This window comes from Artemia sp. Qi Xiang Cuo, chromosome 19 (assembly GCF_049724085.1).
Source record: "Artemia sp. Qi Xiang Cuo chromosome 19, ASM4972408v1, whole genome shotgun sequence".
NCBI lineage: Eukaryota > Metazoa > Arthropoda > Branchiopoda > Anostraca > Artemiidae > Artemia > Artemia sp. Qi Xiang Cuo.
This window is the reverse complement of record NC_142812.1, coordinates 48,852,009-48,876,555: the sequence shown is the minus strand read 5'-3', so window position 1 is coordinate 48,876,555 and position 24,547 is coordinate 48,852,009. Positions and strand designations below refer to the sequence as shown.

The 24,547-nt window shown below is 34.0% G+C and overlaps 2 protein-coding genes and 2 non-coding genes across 4 annotated transcripts in view; 2 read left to right on the top strand and 2 right to left on the bottom strand.

The window, feature by feature from the left end:
• LOC148940938 (uncharacterized) overlaps nt 1-24,547 on the bottom strand; it is a 584,432-nt gene that overhangs the window by 108,195 nt on the left and 451,690 nt on the right. The gene's annotated exons all lie outside the window — the stretch shown is intronic.
• Nucleotides 3,251-3,413, top strand: LOC148940943 (U1 spliceosomal RNA). Its single transcript, XR_016143417.1, has one exon. It is a non-coding gene; the product is annotated as a U1 spliceosomal RNA (small nuclear RNA).
• Nucleotides 8,682-8,876, top strand: LOC148940942 (U2 spliceosomal RNA). The gene has a single exon (XR_016143426.1). It is a non-coding gene; the product is annotated as a U2 spliceosomal RNA (small nuclear RNA).
• Nucleotides 13,074-17,047, bottom strand: LOC148940941 (uncharacterized). The gene is made up of 4 exons (XM_089104797.1): nt 16,880-17,047; nt 15,713-15,805; nt 14,763-14,828; nt 13,074-13,208 (listed from the first exon to the last, which is right to left on the bottom strand). Exons 1-4 carry the CDS (start codon nt 17,043-17,045, stop codon nt 13,102-13,104), a joined length of 432 nt encoding a protein of 143 aa, XP_088960923.1. The 5' UTR covers nt 17,046-17,047; the 3' UTR covers nt 13,074-13,101.

Sequence of the window (24,547 nt, the reverse complement as noted above, 5' to 3'; positions counted from 1 at the left end):
TTGAGGCAGATCCCATTTACTTTCGATTCTGAGAATTTTTGGTTTTCCCTCCAAAATTGACCCCCTCCCTCTCCTGCCCCTCAGAAATGGAGGAACGAAGGCCCTCTAAGTTTTGCCCATGAGACAGATCCTGTTTATTTTCGATTCTGAGTATTTTTGGTTTTCCCTCTGAAATTGACTCCCCCTCTCCCTCCCCTGCCCTCAGAAATGTGGGAACGAAGGGCCTCTGAGTCTTCCCCTTGAGGCAGATCTCATTTATTTTCGATTCTGATTATTTTTGGTTTTCCCTCCAAAATTGACCCCCTCCCTCTCCTGTCCCTTAGAAATGGGGGAACGAAGGGCCTCTGAGCCTTCCCCTTGAGGCAGATTCCCGTTTATTTTCAATTCTGAGTATTTTAGGTTTTCCCTCCAAAATTGACCCCCTCCCTCTCCTTCCCCTCAGAAATGGAGGAACGAAGGACCTCTGAGCTTTGCCCATGACACATCCTGTTTGTTTATGATTCTGAGTATTTTTGGTTTTCCCTCTGAAATTAACTACCCTCTCTCCCCCTCGGCCCTCAGAAACGTGGGACCGAAGGGTCTTTGGGCCTTCCCCTTGAGGCAGATCCCTTTTATTTTCGATTCTGAGTATTTTTGGTTTTCCCTCCAAAATTGACCCCTCCTTCTCCCGCCCCTCAGAAATGGATGAACGAAGGACCTCTGAGCTTTGCCCATGAGACAGATCCTGTTTATTTTCGATTCTGAGTATTTTTGGTTTTTTCTCTGAAATTGACTCCTCCTGTCCCTCCTCGGCCCTCATAATTGTGGGAACGAAGGGTCTTTGAGCCTTCCCCTTGAGGCAGATCCTGTTTATTTTTGATTCTGAGTAATTTTGGTTTTCCCTCCAAAATTGACCCCTCCCCTCCCTGCCCTCAGAAATGGGGGAACGAAGGGAACGTTAGATCCTATATTAAATTAACAATACTTATCAAACATCACTAGTGTATTATACAGACCACATCGGAAAGGTAAAGCTAGGTCAAGTCACAATGTCATTCTATCGTCGTTAGTCATTTTCATAGACTGAGGATGTTTCAAATTTATAACAAATTACCTGATTTAACAACTCCTTTGGGGTTACCTTAACTGCTAATCAGTTTAATCCTTTTTTTCTCCACTGATACAATCCAATCACTTACAAGAATCATTCACAAGCCTTTGATTCAAAATATTAACTAATATTGTTCATTGTCTACGTAAATTAACTTATAGGCAATACTGGTTTAGAAAAATTAGAATAGTGGCATAATTTAATAATCCTTTTTTTTCTCCACCTTCATACAATCCAATCACTAATTAGAATCATTCACACTCCTATTATTCAAAACATTAATTAATATCGTTCATTGTCTACGTAAATTAAGTTATAGGCAATACTGGTTTAGAAAAACTAGAATAGTGACATAATTCCATAATCTTTTTTTTTCCACCTTCATACAATCCAATCACTAATTAGAATCATTCACACTCCTATTATTCAAAACATTAATTAATATCGTTCATTGTCTACGTAAATTAAGTTATAGGCAATACTGGTTTAGAGAAAATAGAATAGTGACATAATTTCACTTTATCAACCCTCAAATTCCATTATGTTAGGGAGCTCTGAATCTCTTTGAAAAGGTGTAGAGCTTCTATAGAATAACGTTGAAATTGCTATACAGGGTACGGAATCCAGACGACGCATACTACTATTAAACTGACAAAGCACATTCTTTTGGACTTTTTTCAGTAAAGTGTAAATTATGTTCTGGTCTTGGGAAGGCATTGGGGTTTTGATCCCTACTGTTAATATCTGCTCGTTTTGAGTTTGACTCGGTTATTTATTGTAATTTCTTTTCGTTTTGGGTTTCATTTATTTATAGATGCTGATTTGTGATAGTTTCACGCTTGGTAGATTATTTGATTTTATTTTTGCTGATTTTTGGTTTAATGGAGTTCTTTACTTTTTTTGAAAAACTTATTTTGTGGAAAAAGTTTTTTTTAATTAATTTCTGTTCATTTTATATTGACATAGTCTTTTCAAGGAAAAAGAAAATAATAGTTTAAATCTTTTCATTTTTTTTTAAGACTTTATAGTTTGGCCTGCTATTTTTATGCCTGAGAAAATTTTTCTGCAATTTGTAACAACATACACCCTTTTAAAAATCTAAACACAAATAGTAGTTTTTAATTTTGTTTCCTACCTCCTCTAGTTGACCTGAAATAGAAAAATTGATACCATTCGCAAAAAATCTGTATACTTTCCTTGATAACTTAGATACACTTACGCTATCTTGATTTAGTTAAATTTTAAGAGCAGAAGTAGCCTCGAAAGTTTTAACGTAATGCACTTAGTCTTTCTTAGGATACTGTTGAGATTCAGCACTTGAAATTAGCATTAACAAAGTGCATTTTGATTTAATCTTAGGTCAACGTTTAGTTTTTCAACACAACAGTCAAATGGGAGGGAGGGCTTGGGAGGGGAATTAGTTGCCCTCCAGTCACTATCTAATATTAAAAAGGGCATTAGCCGTTCCAATTTCCAATCGAATAAGCCCTTTTCCAAGTTTCTACGACAACTCCTTCGATACGAAATGCCCTGGTCTAAAGGAAAAAAAAACATTTATTGTGCCAACATCGTTCTTTACTTAGGCAGCGCGATTGCGCTGTATATAATAATTTCTGTTCGTTTTAAGTTTCAATGTTGCTCCTTACTTTCAGTTGAAAAAAATTGTTTTTTTTATTTAATCACTGATACAGGTACAGCCCAATATTTACATGAGTCTGCAATTTGCCTGATATAGGACACCTTTCCTGTTGCAGAATCTGAGTAATCAAATGCAGACTGAAACCATATGTCATATCATTCAGAATAGAAGAGGCACTCAAGTTCGCAACATTTACCTAATACAATGGTCAGCAGCAATTTTAGTTAAGAGACTCAAATATAAATAATGGGACACTTATTTAATATCTGACAACAATATATGTTTATTAATGTACCAAATCTATATCATAGCTTCAGACCTTGACTTAATTGTGAGTAACCCACCCACTTTCGCCCCCACCTACAAATGTTACTATTTACGTTACTTCTACCCTAGGATGAAAGGATGATGAACTATCTATCTACAAGTAAAATGAATTATTTTATGCAATTCTGAAAAAAAGATAACTTTCACTGCTTTCAAAGTTTGGTAACTACGTTCACCAAGATTTCTATTGAAACATACTTACCTGGCTGGGGAGCTGCCTTGATCACGAAGGAGGCGCTCCCAGGGTGAGGCCTTTCCATTGCACTTCGGATTGGCAGACCCCTGGATTTCCCCAAATGGGGGTAACTAAACAGTGTAATTTTTGGTAGTGGGGGACTGCGTTCTCGCAGACCCTTGTCCATATTCTGTAAAGTTCTGTCCTTTGGGCCTCTTTTGTATGTGATGTATTTATCAGTTGTAAGGAAAAGCACACAATTTGATATTGTTAAGACAATAATGGGACATGTAAAATTGATCATTGGGCCCTTTTGAAAAAATGAATTTCTTGATAAACTTACATGTTTGAAATATTACGGAAGAATTGTGCCTAAAATCCCAAGCATATGAGAGAGTTGGGCGTATACTCTATAGAATCCTAATGCATTTTTTTTTTTCGAAAATACTCTGTAATTATTAAATGCTGATTTTTAAATTGAACTAGGAATCGAATCAAATTGCTGAAATTTAGATTAAGTCACAAAGGCTAGTCTTAAAAAAGTGAAATGCACTTGGTCCCCCCACATTTCATCAAGTCAATTGCGTTGGCAACATATCAAACTAAAAATTCCTTCACCGCCGCCAAGCTTCTTGGAATATTTAAATAGGTGGGGAGGGGGACTTTGGCGACAGCCATTGATCGACCACTCAGTTACATTACAATTGTTTTTGAGCGTGATTACTGAATTTTTATGTTATTTTCTGTGGATGTAGTTTAATGACCCTGTCATTAACGGGGCAAATTTGGGGCATATCATTTAATTTTATTGCCAGTAGTATTATTTTTTGGCCAAGATTTTCTTTTTTTAAAAGTTAAGTCCGTCGTAACGAAAAACAGGGTTAAAAAAAACGATAAGGAGTTACTGTGATTTATTTATACACTATAGATTCATCTCACGTTATGTTATCATATATGGCCTCTCCTCAGATAGAATTAACATATCGCCTTGTACTAAAGACTAACATAGGGCGGGGCACTTTATGCGTCTTAACAAAATTTTGAATGCCGAAAGGCAGACTAGCCTAAACTTTTGCTGCATGTTCTAATGTTCCAAGATCACTTATCTGACAAGCCCGATTACTTAGCGATTGACGAAACGTAAATGACATGAGAAGTCAATAGGACTACTACTTGAGGAAACGGTCTTGATTAGTGGTCAGACAAGTAACCCTGGAGAATGGAGGATAATTGAAGTCATACATGAACAAAAATTTAATCTTTTCAAAACTTAAAAACAAAATATGGATCTATGGGCATATAGTAAAAAGGGACAGTAATTGTGAAATGTCGAACACCTTCCATGGGTTTCTAAATAAGCTATGTTTAGAATGAAAGAGACATGATGAATTTTGTTAGTCGCCTAGATGCATGCAGAATGTTTTTATGCAGTATTTTCTGGCCTCTTAGTCATATGTAATCCAGGTCAGCTAATTTTAAGAGTAGTCGTACTGCTAAAAAGTGGTATTGAATCGGCGCAAGAAATAACCAAGACGTTGGTGATAGTAGATCCCATTATCGTTGAGCACTCTTTTCCCCTTTGTAGATCAACTTGGTGTCATGTAAATTTGAGTTGTATTTACTAAAATGAAATGGGATACTTTATTATTATTAAAATTGTTTTGATTTAGGATTGATTAGGAAATAAATGTTTCTATTAATTTTCACTGTATTAATGGTGGGGGGTAACAAATATCATATATTGAAAACATAACCTCACCTAGGTACCTTTCTCCCTCCTAAACCCCCCAAAAAACAATCCTTTAAATATTGAGAATTCACGCTTTGGCATCAATTTATCTAGCAAATCACCTGTTTTCTGCTAATGAAATAACAGTTTGACGGGTTTCGTGACTGGTTTCCTTGATATAGTATATAGAGATGCCTGCATAATGCACCAGTACCCTATAATTTATTTAGTCTAAAAGGTAAAGAGCAAACCATGGCTCAAGAAATCTGAACAAAACTAGCTCAAGTCCATACAGAATATTAATCCATAAGAAATTGATCTTCTGCAATTTAAAAATCAAAAGATATTACCATCTTGGAATGTAACGTTGATCGTACTACTTTGTTTCTATTGAGTCTTTCAAGCTCGAGTCAATCTTACCGGACTTATGTTTCGTATACTAGTAACTTTCTTCGGTTCAAATCCTAGGTTTATTGATTAGGCTTGCACTCAAATTACGATATAAATCTTGAATTATGCTTGAAGGCCATCTATTTGTCAATTCAGTGTTTTGGCCACATTGGTAGTAACAATAAAAATTTATTAAATTAATCTAGTTAATGACAAACAGAAAGGATAAATACTAATAAAAATATAGTAAGTAATCATTTACCTGATGAAGTCTTACTGTATTGTTTATGTCTTTTTTTCTCGGGTTATTTAAAATTCAGCTTTTGTGTTCATCTTTTTACCAAATTCAATACTATCATAATGTAATTTTTATTATTACAAAATAACGTGAGCGAATCCCAATAGCTTCACCGGGGGGGGGGGGGCAATTTTAGGCAATTTTTAGTTATTATGCCCCCTATCAGATTCAAGAAATTCTTTTTTTAGATTATTTTTTAAAAGGGGCTTGGTTTTTTTTTTGTAATTTGTTCAAGAAATTGGAAAAAAAGCAAACTTTACATCCCGGGATTATAAAGAATGCTCTTCCCTTCCGTTAGAACTGTTAAAGAATTTCTCTTTGTATAATTTGCTTATAAAAGGGTGAAGCATATTTCCCAAACCATGATTTACCATTAAGGTTTTTTTTTTTGAATTTATCAACAAAAATATTGGGGGGGGGGGGGACTAGATATTAAATAGAATATCACTTTGTCGGGAATTGACACCATTGATCGTAACCAGTGGTGTCTGTGGGAACGAGGGGACAGTTTTCGTTTAATCTTTGATCGGCTTATGGTGAATCATGTTTTTGTGTTTATGTTTTTGAGCAAATTTAATAACATCACAACACAACTTGCATCATTGTCTAGTAGGATATATCAGCGTAAATGGCTTTTACGTTGGAAATTGAACTAAATACAAATTCACTATTTGCATCCAAGGTTGTCAAAAGTGTGTATATGTGATATTTACGGAAAAGTTAAGGAAGTTAAGTTGAAACTTTCAGGGTATGTGGAGTGTAATAGTTGCGTACTATTTGTCTGTAGTCAAGGTTGTAACATGATAGGGGCTGGAATCTCTTCAACCCTATAGAAATCAAAAGATTATGCAGATTTTCAACTCATTTATATTTGAATACTTTTCCCCCTACCCATCAATCGAAAGCATTATAGTACAACTCTTGTTAAAAAATTGGGTACTCTTGCATTATGCGGGCCTTTCTAGAAAGTCAAGTTTGGTTAATGCTGATGAAATAAAATAAAATAGGTTGAATATATAATAGTTTAGAAACAAATTTGGGCTATATATATGCACATTAGGGGGTGGGGGTAGGGGGGATTGGTTTGGGGGTGTGTAAAGCGTAGCATATATTAGATACGTCACCTCCCTAATGTACCGTCCCCCCTCCCCTAAACCAACCAAAACAACATTCGAAAATCGTCAACGCAATTACAACCACGATGTACGGGCATAGTATAGATCTTGAAAAAGTTAGATCAAATTAATTATAGGGTAAGAATAAAGCTGTTGTAAGACGAGAGTAATTTCTCCTTCAGTAGTACAACAAGTTTCATCAAAATTTGTATAACATATTAAAAGACCGACAAGCTGTGAATTCTGCTATAGTATCCCGGACATTATATAACATATTCTTTTCTTACCCCCGGTCAAGGACTATGTCAAATAAAAACTATCTACCGTGTCCTATCTTTCCCTTGTTACGTTTCCCCTATATTTGGGACAATCCTTTTATATTTGGATTGTCCAAAATCATTGCTTGTATTCAACAAATTTCGTAGGATAGTGTTGAACCGTGACGAACAGTAAGCAAAACTAATCACCTAAATTTTGCAACTCCTTTGGTAAATAAAACATTGAAATCAACAAGGGTAATGTAGCTTACTAATTACCATATAATGCAAAATCTAATTCAACGCCTCCTAGCGCAGTTGCTTATGCGTACAGGTGAAATCAATGCCGGAGAAATCGTATGGGGGCTTGAGTAATTTTTTTTTTTTTTTTTTTTTTTTTCCAAACAAAGATAAAATCCTTGAAAATAAAATTTGTTGCTGATGCAATCTTATTTTTTTTGAAGATATTTTTTCTACGTCAAGATGTTCGTGGCTTTGCCAACATATAACGTTAAACAAAATTCTAATATAAAAATTTAAAATTAAAATTATAAGTTAATTTCGAACATCAGGGTATTTTTTCTGGGGGGGAGGGGGGATTTTAAACTAAACAAGAGACGCTTCATGCTTTCAGTTTTGTACAAAGAGCGATACCTCAAGAACGGCTAAGGGTACTACGTTGAAATTGTCACATGTTCAATGGGAAATTGAACTAAATCAAAATACACTATTTTCAAATTGTTTAATTTTCTTTTGTGGTTTTGGGGGGGGGCCCAACAGGAACTGTAAACATTTACCCTGATATATAAAATATTTTTTAGTGGTATTTTATTTAAAAAAGGGCTTGTTTTCTGTAATTTAGAGTTTTATGCTATTTATAAATTTTTGATATACAGAGTCATTAAAACAAAGAATATGTTTTTTGTTTCATGTTTTTTGGAAAATTTTCCAAAATTCCTGGTAAATAGTCATTTTATTCCTGATTAGTTTCAAATCCTGTTTAGAAAAAACTCATATGAATTTACTATGATTTATTTTCGAAAAGCTAAATGTGCTCTCAGGTGATTAGGACATTTTTATCAGAAAGAAAGCATGTTTTTACTATCTAAAAAAAATGTAGAATCTTTATTTGTTACTGTTAAAATGTTTCAAAAAATTTATATTTGTAACATCATTCTGGTGTGGCTTGTGAGAAGCAGTGGTCATGCCGGAGTGGCTCCCAGGGCCCCCACGTATCTGAGTCAGGGGAGCCTGCTCCAGTCCACCTACAGTTTGAACCCCGCTAACGCCTCCGTTTGTCCCCCCCCCTCAACTGAAATTTAGTTTCTGCAAAATATCATGTCAAACCTAAAATAAGCCTGCATAATTCAAGAATCCAGATAAACAGGTCAGTTTTGTTCTTTTAGTAGCCTAAATCTTTGTCTGATTTCGGCTTTTTGAATGACAATTTTGTCCAAGTCTTGATTGGAAAATTTTGCGTTTACCATTAAATTTTGAGATAAATTTCGATATTATGAGAAATGTTTTATAATATTTATGACAATGTAAAGACAAAGTGATAAGTTCATTCAATGCTATTAGAACATTGCAACCGAAATTTAATTTGTGACAAAGCTTCTTACTTTTATTATTATATAGTCTTCGATAAACCTTGTTTAATAATCATTTCTCAGCTCTTTGTCAAAAGATCAAAAGCTAAGATCAAAGTGTAATATATGTTTTTATCAGCTTAATATTTGATACGGTCCCTACATGGAGCCTAGAATATTAAACTGATTTTTGGAGACCGGAGGGATGTTGGGGCTTGCTCCGCTTAAGATCCATAATTGTCGTGTTCTCCATTTTATAGACCTTTTTTCCATTGTCCCGAATTACACACGCCAAAGGAAGATGGTCAGAACCGGGACATCTAAACACGTCGTCATAACTTTTCGGTAAAGATTTGCCGATAAATAAATATTATGAATAAAAGCGCGTCTCCATTTGGCAGATTCTGCAAATCTGCCAGAATGCCGAATCCGCAATCATTGTCATCTCCATTTGCGGTCATTCGGCCAAATATTTAAACAACAGATTCGTGGGTGTAGAAAAAACAAAATGGATATGCTTCAGATGCGTCTTGTTCAATCAAATTTAAAATTAATGATCTTGTTGCAGAGTCTATCTATGATAACCAACTCGATCTTCATTAATTTATCAGGGTCTAGAAGGAGGGGAGCCAATTAAATTTACAGCTTATGGAGCTGCAAAGGCTAAGGAGGGAGCTTTATTCTAAAAGAATCTGGGTTATGCCCCAAACTCACGATTGGTGGCATAATATTCGTGAAAGGTACACCAATGCTGAGTTCTAAAGTTATTTCAGAATGAACTGGGACAGCTTTTATTGGATTGTGAATAAAGTAGAAAATGCTAGGCTATACAAACAAATGACACAAAATTCAGGCCAGCAATTAGAGTGGACAAGAAAGTTGCTGTTGCCATCTATATTTTAGCAACAAACAGTGATTATTACCTTAAAATTACCTTAAATCGCACTTGCTAGCAATAGGACAAATCCTGTGATTCGTCCTATCAATAGGCTCACTATTTGGCTTGGGAAGGAGTACTGTTGGGAAGTGCTTTCATGATTTTATAGATGCTGCACTGAGAGTTATTGTGCCAGAATTAATCAAATGGCCTACCAGCTTGGAACAATTAATGGTAAAAGAAAAGGAATTTGACGAACTTTGGGGATTTCCTATGACTATTGGGGCTATAGACGGTTGCCATGTCCCTTTCCACCCTCCCAAAAGATATCAAAGTGACTATTATAATTTTAATGCATGGTCCAGTGTGCATATGCTTGTGATATCAGATGCCAAGTACCAATGTTTGTATGCTAAAGCAGGCATACCAGGTAGATGTAGTGATGCTGGTGCATTTATGTCCACCAGTATTTACCAAAGAGCTATGAATGGCACTCTCTTTCCAAGATATTCAAGGTATTTGAATGGTGTCAAGATTCCATTTCATCTTCTCGGGGATGGGGCTTTTAGACTAGAGGCTTGGATGATGAAGCCTTTTAGAAAGCAATCAACTGAGCCAGAAGAAATTCTTTTCAATAAAAGGTAAGCTTTTTGCATTTTCTCTAGGCTCCAAAGCTTTCATCAAAATATTATAGTCTACTTCTTGAGCTTTCATTAGCAGACCAATTCATGTCTGCTTTATTTAAATTATTTTTGGTTGTTAGAAACTTAGTAGGTTAAATTAGAAAAAAAATATCATTAGGCCTAATTTTTCAGTATAATTAAAAATTATAGGTCTTTGAATAAAATTGCTATATTTGACTGTTTATTTAATGAGCAATACTTACTACAACAAAAAATAAAGCTGTTAAACTTGTTGTTAAGCATAACCAGCAAATGGCTTCCTTTTTCTTGTCACTGTGAACAGAGTAGGGCAAAAATGTAGAGGATTTAAGGTCCATGTTTTCTCTAAAGCAAGTAATTTTGCTTGTTTTTTTTAAAGTAAATTTCTCAGAATAGTATGTCCAGAATCAGTCAAATATTTCTCAGCTTAGTATAGCTACTCAGCTTAAACACTTAAATATGTTATTAAAACTAAATGAATTACAGTTATAATTCCAATCTCAGAATATAATTTGGTACATAAAAATTAAAAGAAAAATCAATAATGATAACAATAATGATTATTTTTCTAAAAGCCCTAGGACAATGACAATACAAACTGAAAAATTTAATTATAATGAAATCCTGTTATGGATATGGCTTCAAAAATGAAAGATCTAAGGTTTATGTTTCCTGTGCAAGTTTTGGTATGCTATCTTTCTGCTCTCCTATAGTTTGTCAATAAAAACAAAAAATTTTAATATTTTTTCATAATTGAGATTTTGTTCTATCCATCTACTGAATTAAATCTTGAAAATTTTGTGTAAACTGTTTTACAAATGAAAAATCAAATGTAAGTTGGTTGAACATTGTTGATTAAAGACAAATTATTAATTTTATGCATGGTATTTAAGGTTTATATTCCCTGCATATGTTTTGGTATGCTATCTTTCTGCTCTCACAGTTTTAACATGTGAATAAAAACAATCACTTTGCTACTATTTCATAGCTGCAATTCTATTCTATCCATAATCTGAATTAAATTCTGGTTTACCCTGTTTTTAATATTAAAAAGAAAATGCAAATTGATTGAAAGTTATTGAAAACAAGACAATTTTTGTATTTTCTTGAGCAGTTTATATCCTTCTCTAAAAGAAAGTAAAATCATGATTCTTGCCAGTCAATGAATTGATCTGAGATTAAGGACCACAGTAATATGTGCAGACCTTACCTTTGGACCATAGGACTGTGTCACTTTCTCTTGTAGGTTATGAAACTCCCTCTTGTAGGTCTTATGCTCTGATGCTTGTGTCCAACCACCCAGCTCTCTTGTGTGTAATATGTTTAAGAAAGTTAATTTTATTTCAGTGCCTAGATTTGTCATGCCCTAAGATATTTTAGATGATTTTGCCAAAGATGGTATCTCCCTTTAATACCTGGTCATTATAAAGAATCATGCACTACAAAAATAGAGTAAAACATTTTATCCAAAGCTCTAGATTGTAAGAACATGTCTTTTTAATTTTGTTCATTTTCTTTTTGTTTTAACTTCATTCTAACTTGGTGTCTCTTATCCAATCTTTTTCCTCACTATCTCTCACTTGTTTTTTTTTTGTTTTTTTACTGTTCAGATTATGTTCTAACATAACATAAAGTCAAGTTTTAAAATTAATAAAACTTATATCAAGTTTCGACAGTTTATTTTGATTTTTTATAAAACTATTTATACTTAAGGGCTATTTTTTCGTTTCTTTTAAGAAATAGATTCTTTTTTTAGGTTGTACAGAGCAAGAAGGGTCATTGAAAATCTATTTGGCCAGGTCAAAACCAGATTTCCAAGGCTTGCTTATAGCTTAAACTTTAAGTTTGGGACAGAAAATAAAGTGTGTGTAGTAGCTTTAGGACTTAATAATTTTTGCTCAATGAGGAACTATGAAGTGTTGCAGGAGTGGAAAAATTATTTGTCTGGCCTTGAAAGGCATTTACAGAATTGTAGGGTAAACCGTGTCCATGTCATTGGAGCACAGCCTAGAATATTCCTGCATGAAAGTCACCAGGGGGTCTCTACAAGTGGATCTGATGTCCGACAAGCCTTAGTGAGTCATTTTTGGGCTCAGAGAAGGCAATAAATTTGTAAGTTCAGTTGTTAAGAGTCTGTCACTAATTTTTGTTTAGTGCAACTGTTATTTCGGTAATTAAAAAGTTGTTTTACCTATGGGGATAAAGTATTTATTGCCTTAGAACTGTCAAATTACTAGTTTTCTACCCCATGAAATTCAACCAGAGACGGCTATAAATTTGTGAGTTCAGTTGTCAAGAGTCTGTCACTATTTTTGTTTAGTGCAACTGTTATTTTGGTAATTAAAAAGTTGTTTTACCTATGGGGATAAAGTATTTATTGCCTTGGAACTGTCAAATTAATAGTTTTCTACCGCCTGAAATTTAACATCATTTTATGTGTAGAAAAGTGTCTCCATGATGCCAATTAAAATGAAACTCTTGGCTTTAAGTAATACAAAAATAAATTTATAAATTCAAATTGCCTTTAAGCAAGAGATCCTAATTCCAGGAGAACATGCAAAATTTTCCATCACAAATTATATTTTATTCACCTTAATTTTTATAACATCTAAAACTATTCAATTATATGCTTACCAATTAAAAAAACAAGCAGCAGTTATTTCTACTCTTTTTTAATAATCATAAATTTTGGTTTTACTGTATTAACACTATTTGCCCTCTTTGCATCTGTGGGAGCAGAGGAAATGATATGAATATCATCCATCGAATTGCAAGAATTAGTTTGAAGAACCTTCACATTGCTCATTTTGGGATGATGGCAGCTATGCATGCTATTCACACTTCTTTTGGATTGTCTTTCTTTTGAAATTTCCTCTAGAATTTCACTATTTTTTTTAAAAGCATCCAATAGTGATTTTTGAGTTTCAAAGAATGAAGAAAAGAGTTGTTTCCCCTATTCCTTCTCTGCAATCTCGCTTTCCCTAAGCTCTTGGATTAGGTTTTGCTGTTCTGCCAATAAGGAACCTCTTCTTTGCTTTCTGCTATGTTTTTGAAAGTCACCTAAAAAAGAAAGGGAAAAAAATATGTAGTGATTACTCCTTTATGTAACTACATTTTTGTTTTTTTTGCATAATATTTTATACAGGGTAATAATACTGGCCACTGATTTTAAAGTTTAGTGCCTTTTGTAAATAAATGATTGACAATGACACTTTCACTAAGCTTCTGAATTACTTTTCGCTGCTCTGTCAATAAGGAACTTGTTCTTTACTTTCTGCTATGTTTTTGAAAGTCACAAAAAAAGAAAGGAAAAAAAAAAATGTAGTGATTACTCCTTTATGGAACTATATTTTTTGGCATAATATTTTATACGTGGTAATGATACAGGCCACTGATTTTAAAGTTTTGTGCCTTTTCTATATATTATACAGGATGATTGTGCAGGCCACTGATTTTAAAGTTTAGTGTCTTTTGTAAATACAGGATAGAAAGATTCTACAGAAAAAGGAAAATGTTGGTATTTCTTGTATTTCCAGTGCAAGTCTTGTAATTTCAGCATTTTCAACCCCTCTCCCCTTTTTAACGCCTTACTCTTTTTCGTTTTGTGTTAAAAGGTGAAAATTAAATGTTTTTTTGAATATTTTTTAAAAATTTAATTTTTGTAATGGTTTTATTAAATTTTAAACTTCATGAACACCCCCCCCCCCCTACAGACATTGTTGAAAAGTTCAAACGATTATAAGCCGAATGTTTTACCGATTGACAAATTCAAAACTGTATTCTGGAACAAAAACAAATTAAGGTTTTCAAAATATAAAGCTACCCTAAAAATCCTTGAAAATATATCTCAGTTTTTTTAATTTTACTTTAAATTCCATAAGATAAGTTGCCATGATCCTGGCAATTATCAAAAATTGTTACGTAAGAATGATGAATTATGAAGAACCCAAGAATGATTTCTTCACAAGAACTGATTTCTTCACCAAAATTTTATCCTCCTGTAAAATTGGACAAATATAATGGTGTTCATCCATTTTTTTTACAATTTTAATTATCAAACCATACAGCACTATCAATGTTTTGTGTATTTCTTATCTCCTCAGCAGTGGTTTGTGTATTTGTTATCCTTTTCATTTATTTGGTTTTTTGTATGAGTGCATTATATTTTATTTAACCAGCATTATTCTAACATTTCCTGTGTTAATAAATAAAAAAACTGGGTTTTTATTGATATTTGACTGTTGATATGGCAAGTAACTGACTATTGGGTATCTTATGTAGCAAATAATGTATTTTTTTATCTTTGTCATTTATTTGGCTTTTTCTTTAAGTGCAATATATTCTATTTGACCAGCATTATTCTTAAGTTTCCTGTATTAATAAATAAATAACAGAGTTTTTATCACTATTTGACCTATTGATTTGGCAAGTAGCTGACTAATGGGTATCTTATGAAGCAAATAAAAGAGGAAAATACTCTCCAATTCTCTATCTAATATTATTTCCAAAAATGAAGATGGGAGAATGTAAATATTGGAGCAATGAACCAATTGCTTTTGCAACAAAGTCATGTTTACTTTACTAATATTAGTAAGGTGTCATGAATATACTTACTGGTATCATCTTTGCTAAGCTGTCTTTTCCTTGAAATGCTTGGCCCTGGATTTGCATTTTGAGTTCCTTAAACAGAAAATACACATATATAAATATATATGAGGGCTAGCTAAACATTGGATCTATATAAAAAAGCATATAACTCGTAATTACATAATTTGATCTTTGTCCAATTTCGAATTCTATCTTGTTTTTTTTTTATAAAGAAAAAGTTAAAAATTTTCGAAATGTCAACTTTGCTACTAGATTTTCACTAGCAAATATTGTATTTGGTATCAATCTTTTGATGGAGGAATAGAAATAGTTTTTATTAAAAATAAGTTATGAATACATTTACTCCCTCCCCTCCTGGGAAATATTTCACAATTTAACACAAAATGTATGATGTTTTGGATATAATCAAGAAAAGCATCATTTTTACAGACTTCTCCCAACAAGAATGGAAGTTTTGACTTCAGTGCAGTCATGGCAACAGAAGAGGGTGGCTTAAAGGTCCAATATTTTGCATATCTTACCAAAACCCTTTCATAGTACTGCAAACCTGTCTTGAAATGTGTCTAACATTGTGTCTGTTATGGTAAAAACAAAATACCTCAGCCATTAATCATTTCCATTCTTAGTTGTTGCTTTGTGTCAACTTTTTCATTTGTTTGAAAAGGAAATAAAACATTTTATTTATAATTCTAAAAATAACAATGTTAGGCCATACATAGTCATGCCAGGAGTTGGAATCCCATTGCCTCAATAAGAAAAACCCCTTTCTTTCCAAAAGCTATAGTTCTATTCAACCACAATTCAAGCTAATTGTCCAAAGTCATTTCTTAGAAAAGATTTACGAATTTGAAAGATCCCATGGGAGTTCTTTTTTATTGACCCCAGCAAAACTAATTACTGGGAAAAAATTAAGAAAAACACTCCAAAAATATATACTGTACAAGTTAATTACTAACCTTGATTATGGTTTTCCAATATTTCATCTACATCTGCTTCAATTGGTGTTTTATGTGTCTCAGCAATTTCTTCATTGAAAGCTGGGCGTACTCCTAGAAATTTGAAAAATATAAAGCACAAACAAAAAGGTATTAGCTGTCACTATTGTATTTGCAGAGCCATATTAGGAACAAGATTTTCATTTGTTTATATTTGACTCAGAATTTTTTTTATATCTAAGGTTTTTTTTTATATGGTATTCAAGAAAATTTAAATTGGTCAGCAATTTTTTCTGCCCTGTTATTCAGTTAATTTAATGCTAAGAGTTTCCATTTACAAAAAAAGTTTAAGAGGGCCAATACAAAGTTTCTTCTAGAAAGTAGAGGCAGGGGTGCCTAGTCTTAGAGATAAATTTGAAAATAGAACATAGTCAAAAGAAATCATACAAAAATCAGATAATCCATAACTATAAAGATTCATAATAAATACTTTAAATACTAGATAGTGTGTCCAACAACTTTTTAGGTTGCAAGATTCTACATTAATCAGTTTCTATTTTAATCTATATTATAGAAACTATTTTAATCAGTTTCTAGGGACCTCACAGTGAACTGCAATTTAAAATTTAGGTCTTTGGATATTATAACTAGAAGGCTAAGCATAATTCAAATAAAACACTTTAACTAATAACAAATAGCCTATAGCAAAAGCCTACCCACAATAGTTTACAACCTGAAACATAGCCTAATTGTTTTTGACATTTCTGTTTTTCTTAAAACCCAGTTTTTCTTAATTTTCCATGTTTTGGCTGCTAATAGAATCAGTAAGATACAGCCAAAGCACATATGCAGTTTTGTAGATATAAGTATGAGATTTGGGACTGTCATAGACACTAGTAAAGTGTCCTTTTACCCTAGTAAAAGTCAACAGAACCTGTAAAGTTTTATAAAGAGCCTAGGTTTATCCCTGGCCCCATTAAGGTGGAGGGGGGGCAAGGATGCCTATTATATTTACAAATAGTGTTGAAAGGGGATGAGATGGTAGGCTACTTTTTTTCAGTATTACAGCTCTTGGTTTAGGAGAGACTGAGCAAACACTTTTGAAAGCAGCAATGCCTATAAATGCAAGTTTCACTAAAATCTTAAAAAGGTATCATTAGCCATAACAAGTTTAAGAAAGAATCTTACCTAAGATTTCATGCACCTGACTGTAAAATATCCATGCTGGCTTTTCTTCTCCACCTTTCCCTGTATCAGAAGATCTTGGTCGCACTCTATTGTACTGATCTGTTAAGTATCTAATTCTTATTTTTATATATGTAGGGGATCTCTTCTCATAGCCTTTATCAACCATCATATTTGCCGTTTCCTCCCATGTTAGAATTTTATTTGCCATTGAAGAAAGTTGCTCATAAAAATCCTTCCATATTTCTATTAATACAATCACCTCTTCTGATGTTCATTTTCTAGAACCCCTTTACAGCTTCTGCATCTTTAGCTGTTTTACCCATTTTTATAAATCACCAACAATTTCTGTTAAAAATTCTTTTCTGAAAATATTTACAAGTCTTTCATTTGTCCTGTAGTTATTTTGTATCGGCTAAGTCTGATCTCCATTACCCCTGATTCTACCATCTTGCAGAAAAAGCAACGTCGAAGGTTGCAGAATCTGCCAACTGCCAATACGGAGACGGAAAAGAAGTCTCCATTGAAATAAAATTTGCAGATTGGCAGTGCAGATTTGCAGAATCTGCCAAATGGAGACGCGCTTTAAGGGTAGCCGAATGACTAGTTATCCGTGTCGGTATTTCTGCTACCGGAAAAAAATTGTGCGACAACATAAGTTAATACTTAAATTAAGGAGATTAAAATAAAAATCCGATCCAATTTAGTCGCCGCTGTTTCGGAAATAAATTTATCAAAATCGTCTGGATTAGCACTAGGTGGCCGGTATACTAAACAAGCTAACAACTTTTTCTTCTCCGGAACTTCAATCTCAATAGAAAGTTTCAATCTTACCATCAATCCAACAATTTAAATCCTTCTTTACTGTGTATCTTATTTGATCCTTAATTATAAATGCAAATTCACCCCGTATCATAGAATTTCTTGATTTTGAAACCAGCTGGTACCCTGGAAAAGTATATGACGGTATCTGAAAAGTATCTTACACAGGAGATAGCTATCCTGTGTAAGAAAAGATTCGCATATACCCAACATATCAATTTTACCTCAACATGAAGTAAGAAGGTTCGACACTTGATGTGACACGTGATGTGACAGTTCCACTGACCAATACATAAATCCATATTTGTCACATTAATTACATTACTATTCATAATATCAACATATCTAATATGCCTCATCGGTCTAACAGTAACTTCAGCGGGTTCATCTGCCACGCGAGATAGCAATACGTCATCAATACGAAATGGATCATTTCCAAGCACCTTCAATTGCAAAGGGTTAATGCGCGAAGCGATTAACATTATTTAACTTTACTGACAACAAATGATTATATGTCCCTGATTGACGGAGGACAAAACCTATGAATGGAAAACTAATGCTAAACTGTAAAAAAAAATAAATGAAAAGCCAATGATACGTAATCAAAATGTTAATACAAGCAGGAATAAACTTATGAAGAAATGCTAAACTAATAATATATGCGAAAAATGAAGCACGCATCAGAAGATTTCTTCTAGCGACCAGAGCCTCCGGGGTGAAGAATCGCTAGTTTCACGAACGAAATTTTGACCTTGGTCAGACCATACACACTTGTTCCCAAATTTATCTCTAGCCGCATTTAAAATATCACGCTTCTCGCGCGTAAGGTTTTCGCACAAAAAGATCCCGTCTTTAGCAAGTTTAGGCTTAGCTTTTGAACTTTGCAATATCTTTGTTACGGAGCTTCACTATAACTGGCGCTACTCTGTCAGGTCTGCTTGTCGGGTTGTTATTCATGCTCTGTCTATGCACACTAATAATATCGGAGTCGGCAATATTTACAAGGCCCATTTTTTGCGGATCACACTCTGCATGGTACTGTTTATGTCGACCGTAGCGGGCTGCTTGACACCATGAAACAGAAGCGAGTCCAGTTTCCCCTCTTGTTCGAAATTGTCCAGTTTATTTTCTAAACTACGAATTTTTTCTTCAAGTAAATCAATCTGATGCTTGATTCCTATGAGAGATTTTTCCAGAATCAAAAATTTGGGGGTGTATTCCACAGTGGTTGCATCACAGATTTCAGAGACTATAATTACCGTCGGAAAGTTACCAACCCCTCGTTCATTTGATTTTTCATGTACCTTGCGCTGAATATCCTTCCTAATGTTTTCTTTCATTTGAGCGATTTCCTGCTCAGACGCTACCAATTGAGTTCGAAGTCCACTCACATGAGCAGAATCGCTGCTGGCAGATCCGTCTTTATTTGTGCCACTTTGATTTTTAGCTTTTTTCAATACATCAAGATAAATTTCCAGAAAAGAACGAAGTTCTTTGAACGCTTTTTTTACTCCTTTCGTTATTTTCCTGGATGCATCCTCTTTGTTACTTTTGTAATCTACGAGTTGGCCCTCTACGATGAGTTGCTGATCTTGTGACCCATAACAGAATACCCGATACTACGTTGAACCCGTTGCAGTCTTCACTGTCTCAATAATCCTGATCGACCAGAAGGGGTACCCCACAAATCGTGCTAAAGCTATGTCACCTGTCTTAAACTGTTTAGATGGAGGAGCCATTAAAAAAAATGAATAAAGTCACTAAACAAAGACTTACTTACGACTTACTTCGATTTCGCTTGAATTTGTGTTTTTTGGCTTGTGCTAGGACCCTCGCTTTTTCTTGATTATTCTGAAACTGTCACCATGAGCACCATCTCCATGGGGAAATAATCAGTCATTTTTGCGTTTTTACTTTTTAAATCCTCCTAGTCTTGAAACAGGTGTGGCTAGAAGTAGAAATCATAAATTTACTAATGTTTTCGTCCCAGTAAACCATAACTAGAGAAACTATTGAATCAGCTAGCAGAGCAGCATACCTTATTCTATTACTATTCTATTATTATTATTAGTTTACTCTATTATTATTATTCTATTATTACCTATTCTATTACGATTCATAAGGTTTGGACCTTAAGTCCAAACCAGACTTAAGGTCCAGCTTGGACCTTAAGGGTATAGTGCCGTCATACTTACTTACTAATACGATTCATATCGATTAAATTCTTTTTCAACTCTATGAGGATTGACAACACTGTATCTAAACACCCTTTTATATAATGACTTTGTAAATAGATCTATAACCCGCTACGTTCGTTTAGAATCTAAGCATTATATTTCTCAGTCACGATTGAATAAGCTCATCGCAAGACTTTTTAGCCTTTCTGTTTCTTGACTCAAGAATTCATTTGACAACATGGCAGAGTTCCAATGTATTTCCCTAGATTTCCAGTGTGTTTCTTGTTGCTTCCTTAGATTTATCCGGTGCCTTTATTGTACCTGGTGGTATTCAACAGGGTTTAGCTTTTAGCACATGCAGGTTTGTAGAGCTCTTTATAGGGATCACCCGTAAAAGTATGCTCAACAGTTTTAGTAACCACTAAGTTGGGGCTGATGGGTGCAACGCAGATTACCAGGAAGATAACGATTTTTGTCTGCGCTTCTTTTTCTTTTAAGCATTCACAGACGCTTACAAGATACTCAGTATTTGTGTAAAATTGTCATCACAGGAGTCAGATTGATCACATTCTACTTTCATCTTGCTCGGATTCAGTTGACAACTTCCTCTTCCTTTATTCTGTACTTGCTTCAGGATTCACATTTGCAGTGTCACCAGGCCATGCATATACTCTGAAGTCTTGACGAAATCACTTCTATTGTCTTCTTATTTTTACTATTTTTATACAACACATGCTATATTCTTTATTTATGTTATCCATGTTAAATTATGGAACATAGTATTTTGCCGCTTTTTTTCCTTACATAAGGGTTTTTCAGGGAAAATTTTCATTTCAGAAAAGTAGTGTTTTAGCAATTCACAGCGGACAGCCGAACTTGAATCTTGACCATCATGGGCTACAGAATTACCTTTAAGGGTTATCCTCATGTGCTATATGTACGAAAAGTTCGCCGGTGGAGATACCTTGACCACGTACTACGTATGGACAATTCCTGGCTACCGAATGCAGTGCTACCCCGGCAACCATCGGATACACGCCGCAGAGACATATTCAGACACACCTCACAAATTGAATATGCCATAAAAATCATGACTGAATAATTTTATCCATTCCTGAGAACTGCAAATACGTTCTTTTGACCATTTGGATGCACATTTGTATTGTGATTCAACTAAACGCCCTTTTGAAGCCGCTAACCCTAATTATCGAATAAATATAATATTTTTAAACTATTATCTATTCTTTTAACTCATAGACTGACGCCTTGCCATAATTACCAGTTAAATGTCCTTTTGTGTTCCTCTAGCATGTTCTTCTTTTTTTCGTGATAATCTTTCACGTTCGAATGAAACAGGCATCCATTTGGGCATTTTAACGCCCATCCTTCACGGAGGATCGAATGTTAATTTGGTTCACCCCCGTTTAGTGTTGTTTTTAAGTTTTAGCCCTGTTCTTTGTTTATTTATTTATTTTTATCGCTTTACCTGTCTTTTATCTCCAATCGATTAATGTCCTTTTTCTTTTCTAGGTTGAAAATTAGAGCTGAGCAGCAAATTTTGATCTTAATTCTGTGTAGTCTGTATACTGTTGCCGTCTTTTTGTGTAATTAACTAAAAAAAACAAGTTTTTTAAACTGAAAGTAAGGAGCAACATTAAAACTTAAAACGAACAGAAATTATTCCGTATATGAAAAGGGCTCTCCCCTCGTCAACGCCTCGCTCTTTACGCTAATTTTTTATTGTTTTAAAAAATAGAGTTGTGAGAAAGAGTCAAACTTTGGCGTAAAGAGCGAGGCGTTGAGGAGGGGACAGCCCCTTTCATATACGGAAGGATTTCTGTTTGTTTTAAGTTTTAATGTCGTTCCTTACTTTCAGTTAAAAAAACTTGTTTTTTTTTTATTTAATTTCTGATCGTTTTTTAGTTAATGCAGCTTTTATTTTGGCTCGCCGTCATTGAATAAGTAAACAAAATTTGTATAAAAATTTTTACTTTTCTTTTGTTAAATGGCTGTCTCTAAATTTGGTTCTGACATAATTTACAAATTAACTTACGTAACGAACTTCTATATTCGTATATTTTTCTTCTGGCAAAAAATACAAAGTTGCAGATTTTTGCAGATATGAGCTGTAAACCTATGTTATAGGGTTTTCTGATACGCTGAATCTGACGGTGTGATTTTCATTAAAAATTTTTCACTTTTAGGGGATGTTTCCCCCCTCTCTAAAAAATCAGGTGAGTTTTCTGAGGCTCGTAGCCTTTGATGAGAAATACTAAACTTAATAAAATTCATATATTTAGAATCAGAATTATAAGCCCATTCTTTTGATACATTTATTGACATCAAAGTTCCGTTTTTAAAATTTTCGCTTACTGTTGAGCCGTATCGCTTGTTTTTTTTTATTGTTTTTTTTTTATTACTTATGTTATTACGTATATGATGGGGTTCTCCCCTTATTCAATACCACGCTCTTTACGTTAAAAGTTAAAAAAAAATTTAATTCACAAACCCCTGAATCACAAAGGCTGTTTAATTAGAATAGATAGCTCTTTTGAAAGCACTAAAAAAAACTGTAGCGTAAAGAGCGAGGTATTGACTTGGGGGAGAACCCCCCTCATATACGTAATAATTTTTGTTCATTTTAAGTTCTAATGTTGCTTCTTACTTTCAGTTGAAAGTACTTGTTTTTTTTAATTTAATTTCTGATCGTTTTTATATAATGCTTGGAAATCCGGCGCCCCCTTCATAGAAATATCCCTTACCCCAAAGAAACATCCTCCACGGAAAGATTCTCCCGAGTAACCCCCTCCTCCAGCCCCCTCCCCCCCCACCAGAATAAAAATTCTTCCTGAAAATGTCTGTATACTTTCCAATAACCAATACAATATGTAAGCAATGGGCAAAGCTCATAACTTGCAGCCCTTCCCCTGGGAACTGTGGGGGATTAAGTCATCGTAAAAGACATATTTACTAGATTTTCGACAATGCAAAACAAAATGGCTATCTCAAAATTTTAATTGGGTGACTTTGAGAAAAAATGAGCGTGGGAGGGGGCCTAGTTGCTCTCCATTTTTTTTTGGTCACTTAAAAAGGGCACTAGAACTTTTAATTTCCGTTCCAATGAGCCCTCTTTCGATATTCTAGGACCACTGGGTCAATACGATTACCCCTGGGGAAAAAAAAATAATAAATAAAAAAACACGCACCCGTGATCTATCTTCTCGCAAAAAATGCAAAATTCCACATTTTTGTAGATAGAAGCTTGAAACTTCTACAGTAGGGTTCTCTGATACGCTGAATATGATGGTGTGAGTTTCATTAAGGTTCTATAATTTTTAGTGGGTCTTTCCCCTTTTTTTTTGAAAATCAGCCAAATTTTCTCAGGCGCGTAACTTTTGATGGGTAAGATTAAACTTGATGAAACTTATATTTTTGAAATCAGAATTAAAATCTGATTCTTTTGATATATCTATTGATATCAAAATTCCGTTTTCTAGAGTTTCGGTTACCATTGAGCCGGGTCGCTTACCACGAACTGTTTGATGGCGTTTATTTTTACATAAAAAGTCGTTGCAACAGATATGCCTTTTTGTAATTGTAAATTTAAATTAAAAATCAAGGGTTCTCAACCTTAAGTTCGTTTCATTCTCCGTATAATTGTTGTTTATACCCTTTCTTCTTCCCATTTTTACATTTTAAAAGAAATTGAACTCTTTACTTTTTTCAATAAATTATCTTTTTTGCTCATCCCTCGATAAACGAATTTACTACTCATTCAAGCTCTTCTGCTCATTGTACAGCTTCTGCTTCTCAGCCAAGAAATTGCATCCTGGGTCAACAGTCAAGTAAACAAGAAAATAAATTCAAGATATTAAATCTTATCTTTATCTAAATAAATATTGAAAACCATGTGTATGCACAACTTTATAATTTGTATTCTTACAGCTTATCATATACTTACTACTTGCCTGTTCCTAGACTCGGGAATTATTTAAGGAACCATTACAAAAAGGTTGAGTCATTTGGGAAGGTGATCTTGCTCAAAATCATGATCCTGGAATCCTGAAGATTGTTTTTTTATGTTAGAAAAAGAAGTACCGCATATTTACACCACTTGATCTATGCTGCTAAATTAGTATAATAGTTATAATATATATAGTATATACCAATGCAATAAATATAATTTTAGAGCAATCAATTGGCAAAGTAATACTTTCAGTCTTAAGTTTGATCGCTTAAGAACTCAACCCTGGGACACCAAACGCTAGGAATATCCTGCTACGTACTCTTGAATGTTGTTTAAAAGAGGCCATTAAAACAGGGTATTGTTAAAAGCCTAGCATCAAAGGTGTAAGACCATTTAATGACTAAAAATAGAGTCAAACAAAAATTTAGAATATAAATAATTAGCTTTCCCAAATAGCAGTAAAGATGTCAAATATTATTTTTGGGAATATAAAGGAAATTGGTAGCTTGGTTGTATGCCGTCAGCCAGCAATGACATGTTCGAAGTTGAAAACTCGGAGTAGCGACGAATTCTGTTAGGAGGTAGGGTGTAATTATTACATTTTCAATTTTAGTATTATCGTATCTTGGATCTCACCTCTCTTGGGTTGAACTTTGTGCCATCAACTACTTTATGGCAAAAATAAATATGTAATTTTTTTAATTT

Bases quoted from the DNA above. Each gene is read 5' to 3' on its own strand.
- LOC148940941 (XM_089104797.1), bottom strand. From the start codon at position 17,045: ATGGTTGATAAAGGCTATGAGAAGAGATCCCCTACATATATAAAAATA. The intron at 15,806-16,879 runs GTAAGATTCTTT...TCAAATTTCTAG, and splicing joins TCAGGTGCATGAAATCTTAG to GAGTACGCCCAGCTTTCAAT. The intron at 13,209-14,762 runs GTAAGTATATTC...TTTCTTTTTTAG, and splicing joins GCTTAGCAAAGATGATACCA to GTGACTTTCAAAAACATAGC.